At 35.8% G+C, this 15953-nt stretch overlaps 1 protein-coding gene across 1 annotated transcript in view; it reads right to left on the bottom strand.

Moving 5' to 3' along the window:
* Positions 1 to 15953, bottom strand: part of ANK3 (ankyrin 3) — a 366065-nt gene that overhangs the window by 73553 nt on the left and 276559 nt on the right. Inside the window, 3 exon segments of the mRNA XM_017855490.1 lie at positions 4714 to 4868; positions 7630 to 7854; positions 12965 to 13071. Of these exon segments, the coding sequence (XP_017710979.1) occupies positions 4714 to 4868; positions 7630 to 7854; positions 12965 to 13071 (487 nt within the window).

Here is a 15953-nt window from a genome sequence, read left to right as displayed (position 1 = left end):
AAAAAAAAAAAAAAAAAAAAAAAAATGAATTCAGTTCAGTACATTATAATTTGGTGGGGGGAATGAATGTTTTCTGTTTGCAGCATCTTTCTCTCTGCTGAGAAAACAAAAATTGACAAAGACTAGAACAAGATCTATGTCTGCTGCCAAAGTGAAAGGTTGTTCCTGTTGCATGATACCTTAGTGGTGATGGCAGGTTCTTCACACCCAGACCAACTGTCCTTCGTGTGATTCTAGCCTCTTCAATAGATCTTTGCTAACACACCTACTTCATTAGCAAAACCGCTGATGTTTTAGTCCCTGGGCTTGCTGGCGATAAGGAGTAACTTTTAATTCCCCCTTATTTTGCAGCTACTGTTTTTCCTGAATATATGCCATGTTTTTTGTGTCATACAAAGAAACTAAGAGGTGCCTTCATTAGTAATGGAAAATTTAAATACTAGCTGACATATATGTGGCTCTTTTGTTCTACACAAAGCACTTTCACAGGCATCACTCATTTGAGAGCATACAGAGGCAAAGGAGCAGTGCAGAGAGACAACTAGGTGTGGAGACAGAAGTCCAGGTTTTGGAAGACTAAATCTATTTACTGTTTCCCAACTGGGTGGTGGTGATGTTGAGTGTGTGTCACCATAATCAACCATGACCAGTGCTTTCACTAGCTGATGTAGTGTCTTTGTACGATTTGGAAAAGGGTGCCCACTTGGGGTGTACACGACCTTGTAGGTACACAGCTTGGCAACTAGATAGCAGCTTTGAGCAAATTAGAAAAAAGTACCCCTATGTCTTACAGGCCAGTGTCAGGGCAGATGGCTTGACAAGTGAAAAGGGCAGGATTTCAGATCCCATTTGCTCTCCTGCACAACTTACATGGCAGCTGTGACTATGACTAAACACTGATTGATTCTCATATATCAGGCATCACGCTAGGAACTTTACATATATTAGCTCATCTATTCCCTATTTGTTCACTATTAGACATCCTCACTTTACACATTTCAACCAAGGCTCAGAGACTGAGTGCTTGGTTATGGTCACAGAACGAATAAGTGGTGGAGCCAAGATGAGAAGTCTAGTCTGTGTAACTTCCATAAATCATGATCCCAACCACCACATTACATGGGGCAAATTATCCTTCCCAGGAGTTATTCTAACAGCTAAATTTGATTACGTACATGGAAAGGCTTCACACATTTTAACACACTATAGGTACATAAACCGATCTTTACAATTGTGTTAATAAAAATCAGTGATCAGAATATTTGCTAAAATGATTTTTAAATACTTGAGTTTTAAGATTTTCAAAGAAGAACCTACAATAGAACTGGTTATAAAAGTAGCATATAGATTGGTTATAAAGTAGCACATAGAATTCATCTATGGAGAAGGGGTTGACAAAATAGACATTTATAACAAGACAGGCATTATCAAGGGTCACTTGCCACAGATGACAGATAAAGCTTAATTGTTATGAAATTAGTATGTTATATTAAATAATGGCAGGACAATTTATTTCTCTTTTTTTTCTGAGACAGAGTCTTGCTGTTGCCAGGCTGGAGTACAGTGGCATGATCTTGGCTCACTGCAACCTCCGCCTCCCGGGTTCAAGTGATTCTCTTGCCTCAGCCTCCCGAGTAGCTGGGACTACAGGCACACACCACCACACTCAGCTAATTTTTGTATTTTTAGTAGAGACGGGGTTTCACCATGTTGGCCAAGATGGCCTCAATCTCTTGACTTCGTAATCCACTTGCCTCGGCCTCCCTAAGTGCTGGGATTATAGGCTTGAACAACCGCGCCCGGCCTATTTCTCTTTTTTAAGGAAACCTTGAGTGATCTGATCACTGCTTTCATTCAGTAAGTATTTTTATCTTGTTAATTAACAGTTATTCAGTAGCAAAATGGGAGAGGAACAGAGTAGAGAGGATAAAAGAACATAAAAAAGATGAAACCTCTTAAACTATGCTTATGCTTCTCTGTGAACTAGAACTTTGAAGAGCTGCACCTTCAAGGAAAAAGATAAGTTGTCTTTTTAAAAAGACAGATTTGGGTTTTATTGTTGCCGGTCTGTTTTTGAAGAGAGAAAAGTTCTGACAAGAATGAAGTGTGGTTGGGGATATGAAAAGAGTGGCGAGAAGGGCTCGAGTTTGGCATACAATTTGATTAACTGAGCTTCAGTTATAAAATGTGTGTAATGGTTCCTTCATTACTATTAAGTTTAATACATGAAGAAAACCTGTGCCTTGAAAATTCCATCCTCATTTTTGCTCTAGTGGCCTCCAGTGCTTGATTCTTTAAGCCTGGAAGTATTTGCATTTCATCTGAATTGTCTAAAATGGAACCAAAGTTTATCTGGTCTTTAAAATGTGGCAAAGAAATGCTATCTAGTTTTCCAAAATAGCTCATAGAATCCAAGACAGAAGATTATATCGTCATTTCTTCACACCTTGGTATACTATGCAGCCATAAAAAAGAATGAGATCCTGTCTTTTGCAGGAACATGGATGGAGCTGGAGGCCATTATCCTTAGCAAACTAATGCAGGAACAGAAAACCAAATACTGCATATTCTCACTTATAGGTGGGAGCTAAATGAGAACTTGTGGACACAAAGGGGAACAACAGACACTGGGGCCTACTTGAAGGTAGAGGGTGGGAGGAGTGAGAAGATCACAAAAAATAACTAGTAGGTACTAGGCCTAGAACTTGGGTGAAAGAATGATCTGTATAATAAACACTGGCAACACGAGTTTACCTATGTAACAAGCCTACATGTGTAGGTTTGAGCTTAGTACTCAATCTTTCTGAGCCTTAGTTTAGGCTGAGGCAGGAGAACTACTTGAACCCAGGAGGCGGAGGCTGCAGTGAGCCGAGATTGTGTCACTGCACTCCAACCTGGGTGACAGAGTGAGACTCCATCTCAAGAGAATAAATAAAATAAAATAAAGAAAAGAAAAGAAGTAGATGTAGATTTGGACCTCAGCCTTACTACTCAGTGGGATAACGTTAGATATGTTACTTGACATCTCTGAACTTCAGTTTCCTTATAAGTAAGGTGGAATTAAAACCACCTGATTTGCAGTGCTATCCTTTCTTTTTAAGTTTTCACATATGAAGGTATTTATCAGTGCCTCATGAATGCTAGACATTCAACAATTACTATTTTCCCTCTACCTTGCTGTAAAGACATCTTTAAATTCATGGTTGGTGGTAACTGTGTCTTATACTAAACCTTTGGCATGACAATTTTTTCTATAGAATAAATATAATGGTGATAATAACTCATAATTATCAAGGGCTTACTACATAACAAGAACTGTATTTCGTATGTGCCTCACCTAATTATTCTATTTATTCTCAACAATAACTGCAGGAAGTTAGGAAGGTAATCTCCATTTTGCAGAAGAATCAGAGGCTCAGAGATCGAGAAATTTGCACAAGGTTATTCCTCAAGTACCCTACAGTTCATCTCGCTCCTTTGTTCACACCTTGAAACCGACTGGAGACTATGCTGAGTGCATTCCAAAAATCAGTGAATTAAAAAAGAGTGGATTTTATGGAATATGAATTATATCTCTAATAAAGCTATTATTTAAATAATTCCTAATTTGGAGTGATTAGGAAGTGAGTATAAAGGAAGAATTAGCTCTGATATTTTTCTTTCAGCATCAGACTTTATGGTGAGCCTGTTCTCTAATTTCTTTTTTACATTTTTAAAGGAAAACTCTGCATCAAACACCTATTCTCAAAACCAGACTATTCCCAATGTCTACTAAGAAAAACTGCTCTGGTTCTTAGGGTCAGACAGCCTGAAGAAGTTGTGTATGAAAAAGTGACATGCTCAGACATACCAGTCTTACTAAGTCAAAGAATAAGACACTGAAACACCACAGACTCCAATAATTACCCTGAAACATTTTTTAGAAACTAATTATGGCCCAAGAGAAATTAAAAATTTATGAAGGATACTGAAATTATCTGGCAGAAACTTGAAAAAGCTGAAAGAGTCCAGAAATAATTCTGGACTTTCTTTTCAAAAAGAAAATGTGAACATATTTTCTTCAAAATGCTCAGCATGCCTTGCATACCTTCCATTATTATTTCACCCTCTTTTTGCCCATTTTTGACTTAGAAAACTTTCTCTGGTATTGGAAGGATTGATGTATGTGATTAAAGATGGAATCATCAAAATTACTTACACTTCTATATTACGGAGAATAAAGTTTGTTAGATTAAATGGAACTTCATGCCTTATGATATAGAAAACAGCAATAAAAGCTGAAAAACTTGGCTGGGTGTGGTGGCTCACGCTTGTAATCCCAGCACTTTGGGAGGCAGAGGCGGGCAGATCACGAGGTCAGGAGATGAAGACCATCCTAGCTAATATGGTGAAACCTCGCCTCTACTAAAAATACAAAAACTCAGCCGGGCGTGGTGGCAGGCGCCTGTAGTCCCAGCTACTGGGGAGGCTGAGGCAGGAGAATGGCGTGAACCCGGGAGGCAGAGCCTGCAGTGAGCTGAGATTGTGCCACTGCACTCCAGCCTGGGCGACAGAGCGAGACTCTGTCCAAAAAAAAAAAAAAAAAAGCTGAAGAACTTGGGTCCTAGCTTAAAATACAAATGTGCGAAATTCAAGTCCTGTTTTACGTAATCTAGTCATTCCTTTAATTTCTGCCTGCAGACATTTAAGGAACCAAGGAGCCATCATTATTACCTTCATCCATGCCATTAAGTAACTCGGTTAAATCTTCATTTTTGCTGTCAAACTGATGCTCCTTCCAAGTTTCACCATTTTCACTTCGAAGAACAATGAGTTCTCTCTCTTTTCCTCTCATGGACCCAAAGTGAGGGATTTCCACTATGACAGGGCTGGAAAAAAAATCCACATTATTTTGGTATCAAATTAAATATATTTAGAGTATCGTACTTAAAAAATGTTTCATTAACAGTATTCATTTGAAAATCAGAGGTGCCACTAAGGTTGGGAATGATTTCAAAGCTGCAGAATCATTTGCTAATTAAAGAATATTTTCGAAGCCTGATAACATGCCATCATTCATTCACTCACAAACAGTTCTTGGAGGACTACCATATGTTAGGCATTGGATTTAACAGGAAAACTTTTTCAGTACATATAAATAGGAATTTTGAATCAGAATAGAAAGTTATAAAAGTAGACCATAAGAAAGTTGGTCCATTTTTAAAAGACACAATAGGTATATTATACAAATGCTAATGATTTAAAAGGACACAGTCATTTCTTTAAAAAAAAAAATTCTATAAAGTTGCTAGTTTGAAAGATGATTGCTATATTTTCTCCTTAGCAAGAAAACAATCAATATGATAACAACTCCTCCAACAGGCAGATTCCATGCCTTTCATGGCCATATGGTTAAGAGAGTTCCTGTGCTTTTCAATTTGTGAAATGGTAGTAGGTAGCTTCAATTCCTGGCTCTAATATAACCTGCATAGGAATACTTACACTTTCTGAAAAAGTACTTGTTGGTTTGCAATGGTCATGTAACGACACAGTAATTTTTGACAGTGTCCTTTTGCAAAGGAATGTAAAAGAATGGCTGCAAATTGAACATAGCCAATCAAGCCACGGGAAATAATTTTGTTAAATTTTAAAATAGGATAAATACTAAAAGAGATGAATGGAAGTAAGCAGACCACAATCACACACAGTTTATGTAGTTGGATTGTGCAGCTTTATTTTATGACATTTAAGTAGACAGTATCATTATTCTCCTACAGAGGTTGTATGGAACCCCACTTCTTAACCTGTGTGTTTAGGTATATGTGATAACAGAAGATACAGACTTAAATAAGTAAGAGCAGAAAAAGGGATCATCATTATAATGATCAAATAACATAAATAAAAACATGAATATCGATTTATTGGAAGAGCATTCGCTTAAAACGGGGATGATAAATATGATCATTTTGCTTTTGGCAAAATCAGAATTCAAATTAAAGATTACAAAATAATTTTTATAATGCCTTTATTCTTCAATAGGTAGAAACAAAATCAAGTGTTCTTAGCAGTATTAATAATTTCAAGATTAAGGTATTTATAAGAGTTCTTAACTACACTTTATAATTAAACATTAAATTGTATTTAGTTTTGAGAACAAGATACAATCTTTGTAGGTTAATGTGTTAGATACTGTCTCTGTAAATATTTAAGGAATGTGGCTTTATGTATGATGCTCAATGATATTGGAGAGAAGGTATGAACAAGGGTCTTTGACCAAGGTGAAAGCCAAGCATAGCTTTTCATTAACAGGTTTCTTCATGCAGACTGCCAAGGCAAATACAACAATCAAACAGACAAGCGAACAAACAACAAATACCAGTGCATTTCAGCTTAAGCAAAACCAAACAAAACCATTTTATAACTTTAAAAGAAGATTCTATCTGCTGTCTATTTACTTTTATTTAAATATCTTACTGTCCCAACACTTTTCAAAATTAGTTTACTTATTGATGACTTCTTCTCAAAGCCCATAAAAAATTACACAGTACTCATGTGCTTTTAAAAGATCTGATTACACACACATACATGCACGCGCACACACACACAGGTGTACAGACATAAAATTGATAGCAAATTTTGACTCAAAGCCTGCAAATACCTTCTCTTACACTGGGTTAAAGACTGTCGCTGTCTTTAAAAAGTATCATATTCAGAAGAAACATTTCAAATTAAAGAAAGGTTTACAAAAGCACGAAGTTATGAAAGCAGAATGCTTGCAGTGAATTCCACATGCTTGAAAAGCACAAGATAGGTAGCGGTGCTACATTAAGTCAAGCCACTATGATTTTTTTTTCTTTCAGTGACACACATCAACTGAAAGCATTTAAAAAAAACTTAAAAAATAAAAATAAACTTAAGACAAGAATCAGACCATGGGTGTGACAGAAAAAAATTGAAAATGGAAAAAAAAAATTGTAGACATTCTGTATCTTGTCTATAAAGGTCCTACCCAATAAATTTTGTTCCTTGAGGCCCAAGCTGCAGGATTCGGCTAACCAAGCTCTCACCCTCATTTACAGGGGGAGGATTGGTAGGAAGATGCAGTTTACTGAATAACATCCATGCAGCAGAAAGAGAAACGAGAAGGGGAAATTGTGAACAAACTGTCAGTCACGACAGAGCCTGCCTGATTTGCACCCAAGTGCCACCTCAGAAAATGAATTAAATTTATTTTTCCTTTTGTAAAATACCATATCACAATGAACTGTTTCCCGAAAAATTTTCTTTAAAAAGACATGTCCCCAAAGCAGCCATATATTCAATGTGGTAAAATAATTCCAGCATCTGTATTTTTTCCCTGGAATGGTGCCTTGACTTCTACAGGGACCACTGGGGCTCCGTGCACTTGCTGAGCAGAGAACATGCTTCTCGGTTAGTAAAAGCCTTGACCAGCAAACTGAGTTAAGAAAGTATCAGCCTATTAGCCTTTCACAGAATCACACAGCTTTGTGACCTTTGACACTTTACAAAAAGTATACTCAATCAGGTCCAACCAAGCAGTTTTAAGAGTTAACTCTTTGAGTTAACAAGGGTAAAGAAAATCAAAGATGCGTTGTGAGGGCCAAGGTTAACATTGACAAAACAACTTACCCTAAAAATTGTGCCCCTGCAGGACCCATTTCTACCAGCCTACTGGCTAATCCCTCTCCTTCCACCATGGGGGGTGGGTTGGCCAGTTTATGTCTCTTTACCAAACGGCAGGTGATTCGAGTGGGGGCCGTACACTTGCGTGGAGGAATGATGATTCTCATCCCATGGTGACGGCTTCCTCTCATGGAACCCCCTCTCGCGTCCACCATAAAGCTAACCAGAAACCTGTGGGGAGAAGATCAGAGGCCAATTCAAGGATGGAAATAAACCGTGTTCACAGCAAGTTTTGAAATTAAATGTTCAAGTTTATTTAAAGTGACAGACAACGTAGCTGTCATTTCCTCTCTTTAAAGATAAACCGGAAGTAAATACGGTGGAGTCACATCAAACATGCATTTAACTTGTGCACTTTGCAAAAACTGAAACACAACTTATTTTGGTGGAACATGGCCCCAAACAGAAAAGCCAACTACTTTACCAGGCTCAAATGGAAGGAATAAGGGAGGTTTCAAAACTGGAGTAAAAAACTGTCTATTAAGAGGATTCTCATGCATTTAAAAAAAAAAAAAAAAAACTGTGGTCTTTATATTCAAAGGTCATTTTAACTATGAGTGGTTTTTGCCATATGCTGCCATATGGTCTCCTACAAGTAAGATGAAACTCCACAGTATGTCTTGACATTTATGACTCATAAAATGAATGTATATTTAATCATACCAACACTAATTTTTACTATGATAAAGTAGAATATAAGAATAAAAGCAGGAGATGACTAGATTTGCTAAGGTGATTTTGATGGAAAGGCATTAAATGTTTTCAGTATAAATATGGGCTTAAAAGCTGTCTGAAATAACCTAAATTTGAATATTTTATACAATTAAAAAATGGAACTTAGACTTTTAGAAAGTGGCTCTAAATTATATAATTCTGTCATTGGCCTTTTATTAGAGCTAATAAGGAAAAAACAGTCTGCATGTATTAATAGGTACGGCAGTGTAAAGAAATTAACTGTAATATTTGGGTAGAAGCATAGTGGAATCACTGTCTTCTATCACGTATGCACGGTTCCACTATCATCATCACAGACTTTTAACACAGTTACTATCACAGAGCTATAAGTAAACATCAATCAGTGAGTTCAATGTGTGGAAGAGTTAAGGTCAGATAGCGGAACACAAATATATCCCTGTATTCTAGTTTCCACATATGAAAATATAGATTACTAGCACAGTACAAAATGGTGATAACTGGAAAATTGTCTGAATTCTTAAAGTGTTTTTGGAAAAAAAAATCCCATCCATCAAAATTCTTTACTATTTTTTCCTCTAAAAACAATGCTAACATCCTGCAAACAGAATTTAAGACCCCTAGCTGGGGACCCTCTTCTGAAGAATGATACCTCTTGACCTTGAAAGAGTAACCTTTTCAAGCAAACTGGCCTGTGATCCCCACAGGGAGAGGCAATGGGCTGGCGATCATTTTTCAGCCCATCAGATTCCTAGAACCAACTCTCCTCATCAGTAAGGTGGATTCATCTTCACACCCTTTTGCTCGTTTTGGATTTAACCATTTTGCTCTGAAATAATTTATGTCTTTTATAACATTCTATCGATTTTGGGAGATTGGGACCACTATGCTAATCAAGTTAAAGGGGAAAACACTGACTCTCTCAAAACAAAAGAAAACAAAATCACTTCTCCCTAGTCAAAGAAAAAGATACTTGTTCACTTGAACAAGTGTTGGGATGAATTGTTACCAATGCTAAAAGACATGAGGCTCACCTGAAATTGCTCTGGGCTGCCTACATTTTCTTAGACATATGTATATTTAACAACTACTTTTATTCAGTAACGAGGCAATATGGCAATATTATAAGACAAAATCTAATCATTCCCTGCATTTAGTAGTTGTAACTACGAAATCAATTTTTCATTAGGAATAATAGTAACAGAATGGATTGAAAACGATTCACGACAAATTTTGGGCTTGAAGATTCAGTTGTGTCAGTACACACATACACAGACACCGGAGTGTTTCCACTGAGAGGGGAATATTTGCCCTGGCAACCGCTGAGTCTCAACAATTTAGATAGTAATTCTGATTGGGTCTGTCTTGTTCACTGCTTGACCTGCAGAGCCAAACACAATTCTAGCACAAAATAGGGACATGATAAATATTTACTGAATAAATCAATGAATAAAACTATTTTGCTTAGAAACTGTGTAGGTGAGACTTGGTTACTAATACTAATTGACTGATGGGTGGATAGGTAGATAGCTGATTGGAGCTGAGCGGACTGAAGGTACAGTTTATCAGAATTAAAATAAAAATAGCTCAGCTGCAAAGAATATCAGAACCAATGGAAAAAACACTAGTTAAGATGATATTAACAACAAACTGGAAGCGTCTCTTTCTCTGTGTTCTGTATAGCACACAGTGCATGGCTGGGGCTCATCAGCAACCATTTATTGTTCTGAGGTTCTCAACTTCATGGAGTCAACAGACTGAGGAAAAGTGGGACTATTCATTAAACAGGACCTGGGTCCTATTATTTAATAACATTATAAAATACAGTGATTTGTTTTACAAACCCGTCTTACATATTCCGTGTAAAAAAGTCATGCAACATAACTTATAGAACAAATTAAAAGGTAATATGTAATAATATTTGTATCTTATTAATATTTAAACTATAGCACAAATTCTACAAATGATCCTAAAACTAATACATGAATGTTTCTAGTTTTAGGAACAGCAGGATGACAAATGCTGATATACTACAGACATTGACACGATCTAACTATGGGAAAATTCACATAAATTAAAATACAAAAGGATGGTTCACATAAAGGACACAGTTATCACCTTGAATCATACTGAGGAAGTGGAGAAGAATAGCTGCAAAATAATTTAGAAAGCAAATGGGAAAAATTAATGTAATATAATTAGAAGCAAGCAACAGAAAATGTCAATGACAAGCAAAGGAAAAACAAAAACCATCAGAAAATGAAACCAGGGCATTTGGCATTTGTGGGACAACCTAGAAAAATATCTGCCTTACGTAGGTGCATAAACTGCAAGGATCTGGCATCAGTGAAATATTTCTAAGTCTACACCAGGTCTATATTTTCCTTCTCAAATAAGCCCACACCTGCTGCCATTACTTTTGCTTTCCTGCACGTGTCTATTGTGTCAGTTGTCTTCAATAACGTCAATAACGTTCAAGGTGAAGGGGACATAACCTGCATACTCAAATACTTCATTGTTTTTAATGTATGGGAAAGTTCATTTCTGATTTTATTATCATGTTTCTTCAACTTCTCAGTTTACTAAATTAAGCCCTAGTACCTTGTCTTTGATTTGTAGAGAATACAAAGTGATAGTTTCGAGTCTTTGAAATATGGAGGCAATTCATCAAGCGTGATTCAAACAACTCAACATGTTTGCTCCCTAAATGTATCCCAAATGTTGTATATTTTCCTTCTTGAATCTGATTTTTTTTTGCTTTTCTAACATTAGACTGATATGCATCGAATATAAATTAAATATTTTTAGCAGTTTAAAATTATAATAATTCAAGGTTTTTCTAATTGAGTTAAAGAAATGCAATGTTAATAACTCAAAAGCCACCATAAAGTTTATAATTTATGAAGCACTTTCATGTCAATTATTCCCATTTGAATGATATTGATCTGTTTCTCAGAATTGTAGTATTACAAAGCCGAAATCTATAACTATACTTTAACCTGAAGCATTCCTGAGTCTGATTTTTTATTTGTAAAATGAGGATAATGAGTAATATGTACCTCACAGTATCATTATAAAGTTCAAGTAAATATAAATGAGACAACACATGTAAAAGATTTAGCACAATGCCAGGCACATGACAAGAAGTAAGTAAACATTAGCTATTACAATTTATTTTAATTAGGAGCAGCAGCAAATACTTCATATAATATATGAAGCACTTCATGAATGTTAATTATTGTTAATTTATTTAATTTCAAAATAATCTGCCCTTGTCCTTGACCACAATTAACTTATGGCCTAAATGCCAATTTCAAAGGCAAAAATACTTTGAGATATTCATCATTTTAATGAATTATTTTGATTCTACTTATACGGATGTCAATTATCCCAAATTTGAGTTACCCAAAGATGAAGAATCCAGTATCTAAAGAAACACTAATTTATTAATTCAGTAACTAAAGCAGGTCCCCTTTTAGTCTCCTGCCTCAAATTCCATTGACCAGGGAGGCAGCATAAGGAGGCTGTCTCCTCATGTAAAAAAAAAATGTTTTTTTTTTTAAGTAAATATCTTTATTCTTTTATTCATTTCTTTTCTCTAATTACAAATTAATACAACTTATTTGTAATTTTATTTCAGAAATGCAGAAGGCACCAACTTGAAAGTTCAAATTTATATATTCTTTTAAAAGGAAAATCACACAAAACAAATCATTTGTCAAATCAAAGACCTGTATCATATGAGAAAAAAAAATGACAATACCAGAGCTTACTGCTCATTTAAAAACTAAATATTTGCTGGGTGTGGTGGCTCAGGCCTGTGATCCCAGCAGTTTGGGAGGCAAAGGCGGGCAGATTGCTTAAGCTCAGGAGTTTGAGAACAGCCTAGGCAACATGGTGAGACTTCATCTCTATGAAAAAAAACAAAAATTATCCGAGCATGGTGGTGCGTACCTGTGGTCCCAGCTACTCAGGAAGCTGAGATGGGAGAATGGCTTGAGCCCAGGAGGTAGAGGTTGCAGTAAGCCAAGACTGCACCACTGCACTCCAGCCTGGCCAACAGAGCCAGACCCAGTCAAAAACAAAAACAACCACTAAATATTTGACAGAAATTCTTCTATCATTAAGGGAAGCACAAAAGTCAGTTAAGGTAAATTAACCGGCATATTTACATATTAAATTTTCTATTGGAAAGAAAATCAGATACCTAGAAAATTTCTTTTGAATAGAAAAGTAAAATAAAGAAAATCACTATGTTTCAAATTTTAAAAAATTTAAAAGGAAATTTTCTGAAAAGTAAAAGTAAAGACCTAGAAGATTAGAATAGCCAGGAAAGTTTGTTGTATCAATAATTTCATTATTTTTTCTAACAAAATTAAATTTTTCTCAAAAAAAACTCATACAGAATTACCTAGAAAGAAAATTTAATAATGATTTACAAATACGTTTCACATATACTAATGAATATACATTTTATACATGAATATATTCTTATATATGAAGCTTGTTGATGTGAATTTATGACTGTAAATAATGAATGCACTGTTCATGTAGTAGGATAATCAAAAGTGACATTTAGGTTACTTACCCAGAATGAATGGGGCTTGAAACAAGATTGACATTGTCTAAGGTGTCTGCAGCCCAGCTGTAATGTCTAAGAGAATCTGAATCAAATTCCCTTGTGAATGTTAGATGCTGAAAAATAAAATGGTAAATTAAATTACATCAACAAACCATACAAGACTGGTTTCTCTACACATATAAAATATAACCGTATTCTTCTAATTCCAGATAGACTTACATTCAACATAAATCATTTTTAAATTCTCCTCTATAGAAATACATTGAAATCTGAGTATCATAATGTTAGAAAATAAAGTCTATTGATATCTTGTTTTATTTTAATCTTTTAAGAAAGCTCCCTGGGTAACTGACATGGCAAAGAAATATCATAGAACTAGCTCCAACTATGATTTTAAGCACTTCAACATGTCTCCAAATTAATCCTATAACACTGTAATTTTTTTTCCCAATTCTCAAAATAAAAAACGAAAAATTCAATCTTAATGACTTCTGGTTCCAAGTGGGGCAGAGTAGCTAGTAGCAACCTAGTGCTTCTGCCAAGTAAGCCAGATAAAATACAGAAATTGTATCTGAATGCAGCAGAGAGTGTGACTGAAGCATCAAGAACTAAAAGAACTACCAAACTCTGGGAGGGGAAACATCTTCAGGAGTTGAGTTGACTTTCTGTTGCCCATTTTTAACTTACAGGCTTTTGTGAGTTACCAGTGCAAACAGATTTGTACTTTTAACCTACAGGGATCACTGTTGTTGAATAGAAAAGCCAGGAGAGTTTTGGTGGAGATTTGGGTGGCCTCAAGCATGCTACAGTTTCCTGCCAAGAACATGTGCTGAATTCTGAAGCTGTGCAGAACAGGAAGCTCAAAACCTAACCAGAAATATCTCTGAAGAGCATAATGGAGATTTTTGGCAGTTAATAAGAAAATGACCTAAACGTTTAGAACTTATAATGGGAAGAGATTTGAAGATCATACCACAATTTTAAATAAGGAGGCTGGTGAGCTGGGGGGAAAACAGAGGTAGTGTGAGCTTTCACCAGGGCTGCAGACCAGCCTCATTTCAGCAAAATCTTTACTGAATTAAAATTCACTATTCTATTTGCCTAGCAGAGGGAGGGCAAACATTCTGTGGAGGAATATATCACCTTTGGGTGTGTCCACAATTTTTTATACACCATGTCTAGTGTGTCCACAATTTTTTATACACCATGTCTAGCATAAAGTGAAAAATTGCCAAGCATGGTCAGAGTGGATGGATAAAAACAGAAAAACGAAATAAAACCAAACCAAGCTAGATAGACACTATAAATAGACTCCTAGGCCATCCAGATTCTGAGGTAAGCTAATAAGTGCTTTATAATAACTATGATTAGTATGTTTACAAAAACACAGGGAAAGATAGAGAAAATAAATTAAAAGGGATAGAACACTAGAATATACATAAGAAGGAATCAAATGGGCATTGGTTCAGTGCTAAATACAATGTCGGTTCTTGACATAGACACAATATAAAACAGGGTTAAGTTAGAGCCCTAAATGGAAAAATATACAAAATGAAGGATAGGTTAAAAAAAATTAGAAAACAGTATAAGACGTGGAACACTGAGAGATTTTAACATAAGTGTAAATTGGACCCTTAGAAATAGAAGAGAAGAAGAGAATAAAGTAGAAGTTGTATCTGGAAAGATAATGGCTAAGAATGCACCAAATCTGATAAAAGGTTTTAGCCTACAGTTCCCCCCCAGTCTGCTTCCTACTGAAACCTCAGTAAAATGACAGTCACATATTTAAAAATACGCACACAGAAAGGACAGAGAGAATAAGAGAAAACACATCAGCAGAGAAACAGGATTGGCTAGAATTATCTTTAAAAAGTGATTTGACTTTCATAATCCCCTCGGTTGTCAAATAATGATCCCCTGCCATCACTACCACCAACCCTAGCAGAAGACTAAAGGCAGGAGACTAGAAGGCTAAAGGCACCATACTGAAAATGGGGATTGTATACTGAATATTCAGACTCCCAGCCTTCCTTTACTGGTCTCCCAGACACAGTTAGGGACAGAGTTCTAGGCAGAAAAATGGGAAGTCTCTGAGGATTCTGACCTGCCCACTGGAATTTCCCAGTGAAATGTTCGGGCTTATTACTTCAGTGGAAATCACGGACAACAACCTCTACAAGATATGGAGAGCTTCCAATGAGCTTATTAATGAGTAGACAGTTGTCAGTCACTAGACAGTTGAGAAAAGCATCTAGTATGAAAACAAAACAAACAAGCAAACAGAAGGAAAGCAAATTGGAGGAAACAGGCTTTTCAGGGAGAAGAAAACTTAAAATCATCCATTAATATCTAGAGAGAGATGAGATATTTTTACACCCATGAAACAATAGACTACTTATTTAAAAAAAAAAAAAGAAAGAAACATTCAGGGAAAATAACTCTTAGAAAGTAACAAATATATTGAAAAAACCCTAGAAAGTATAGAGAAATTTTTAACTCTAGAAAACAGGAGAAGAAATACAAGAAAGCAAAAGATAAGTTCAGGAGGTTCAAATCCTCCTCCTCAGTCTAAAAAAAAGAAGTTCTAGAAAGAAAAAAAAAATTGTGAACAAAGGAAAATAAATTAAGGAAACAATTTAAGAAACTTTTCCAGAGCTGAAGACAAAGTTTGCCAGAGTCAAATGACCCAGTGAGTGACCAGCACTGTGAATACAGAACCCATTATGGTACATCATTGTAACATTTCCGAATGTGGAGACAAAGACAGAGCCTATAAACATGGAGAGAAAAAATGGTCACAGATGGAGTGACTGTATCAGACTTTTAACAGCAAAACATGAAGGTAAAAGGCAATGGAGCAATTCCTTCAACATTCTGACAGGAAATGACTTCAAGTCAGAATTCTATAACCAGCTAAACTAAAAACAAGTATGAACTAGACAGATATTTTCAGATATATAAAACCTTAAAAAACGTTTTTCTCATGTACTCTCTG

Source organism: Rhinopithecus bieti, unplaced genomic scaffold (assembly GCF_001698545.2).
Source record: "Rhinopithecus bieti isolate Rb0 unplaced genomic scaffold, ASM169854v2 scaffold_39703, whole genome shotgun sequence".
Taxonomy (NCBI): domain Eukaryota; kingdom Metazoa; phylum Chordata; class Mammalia; order Primates; family Cercopithecidae; genus Rhinopithecus; species Rhinopithecus bieti.
The sequence above is the reverse complement of the archived record's forward strand: the minus strand, read 5'-3'. Positions and strand labels throughout refer to the sequence as shown.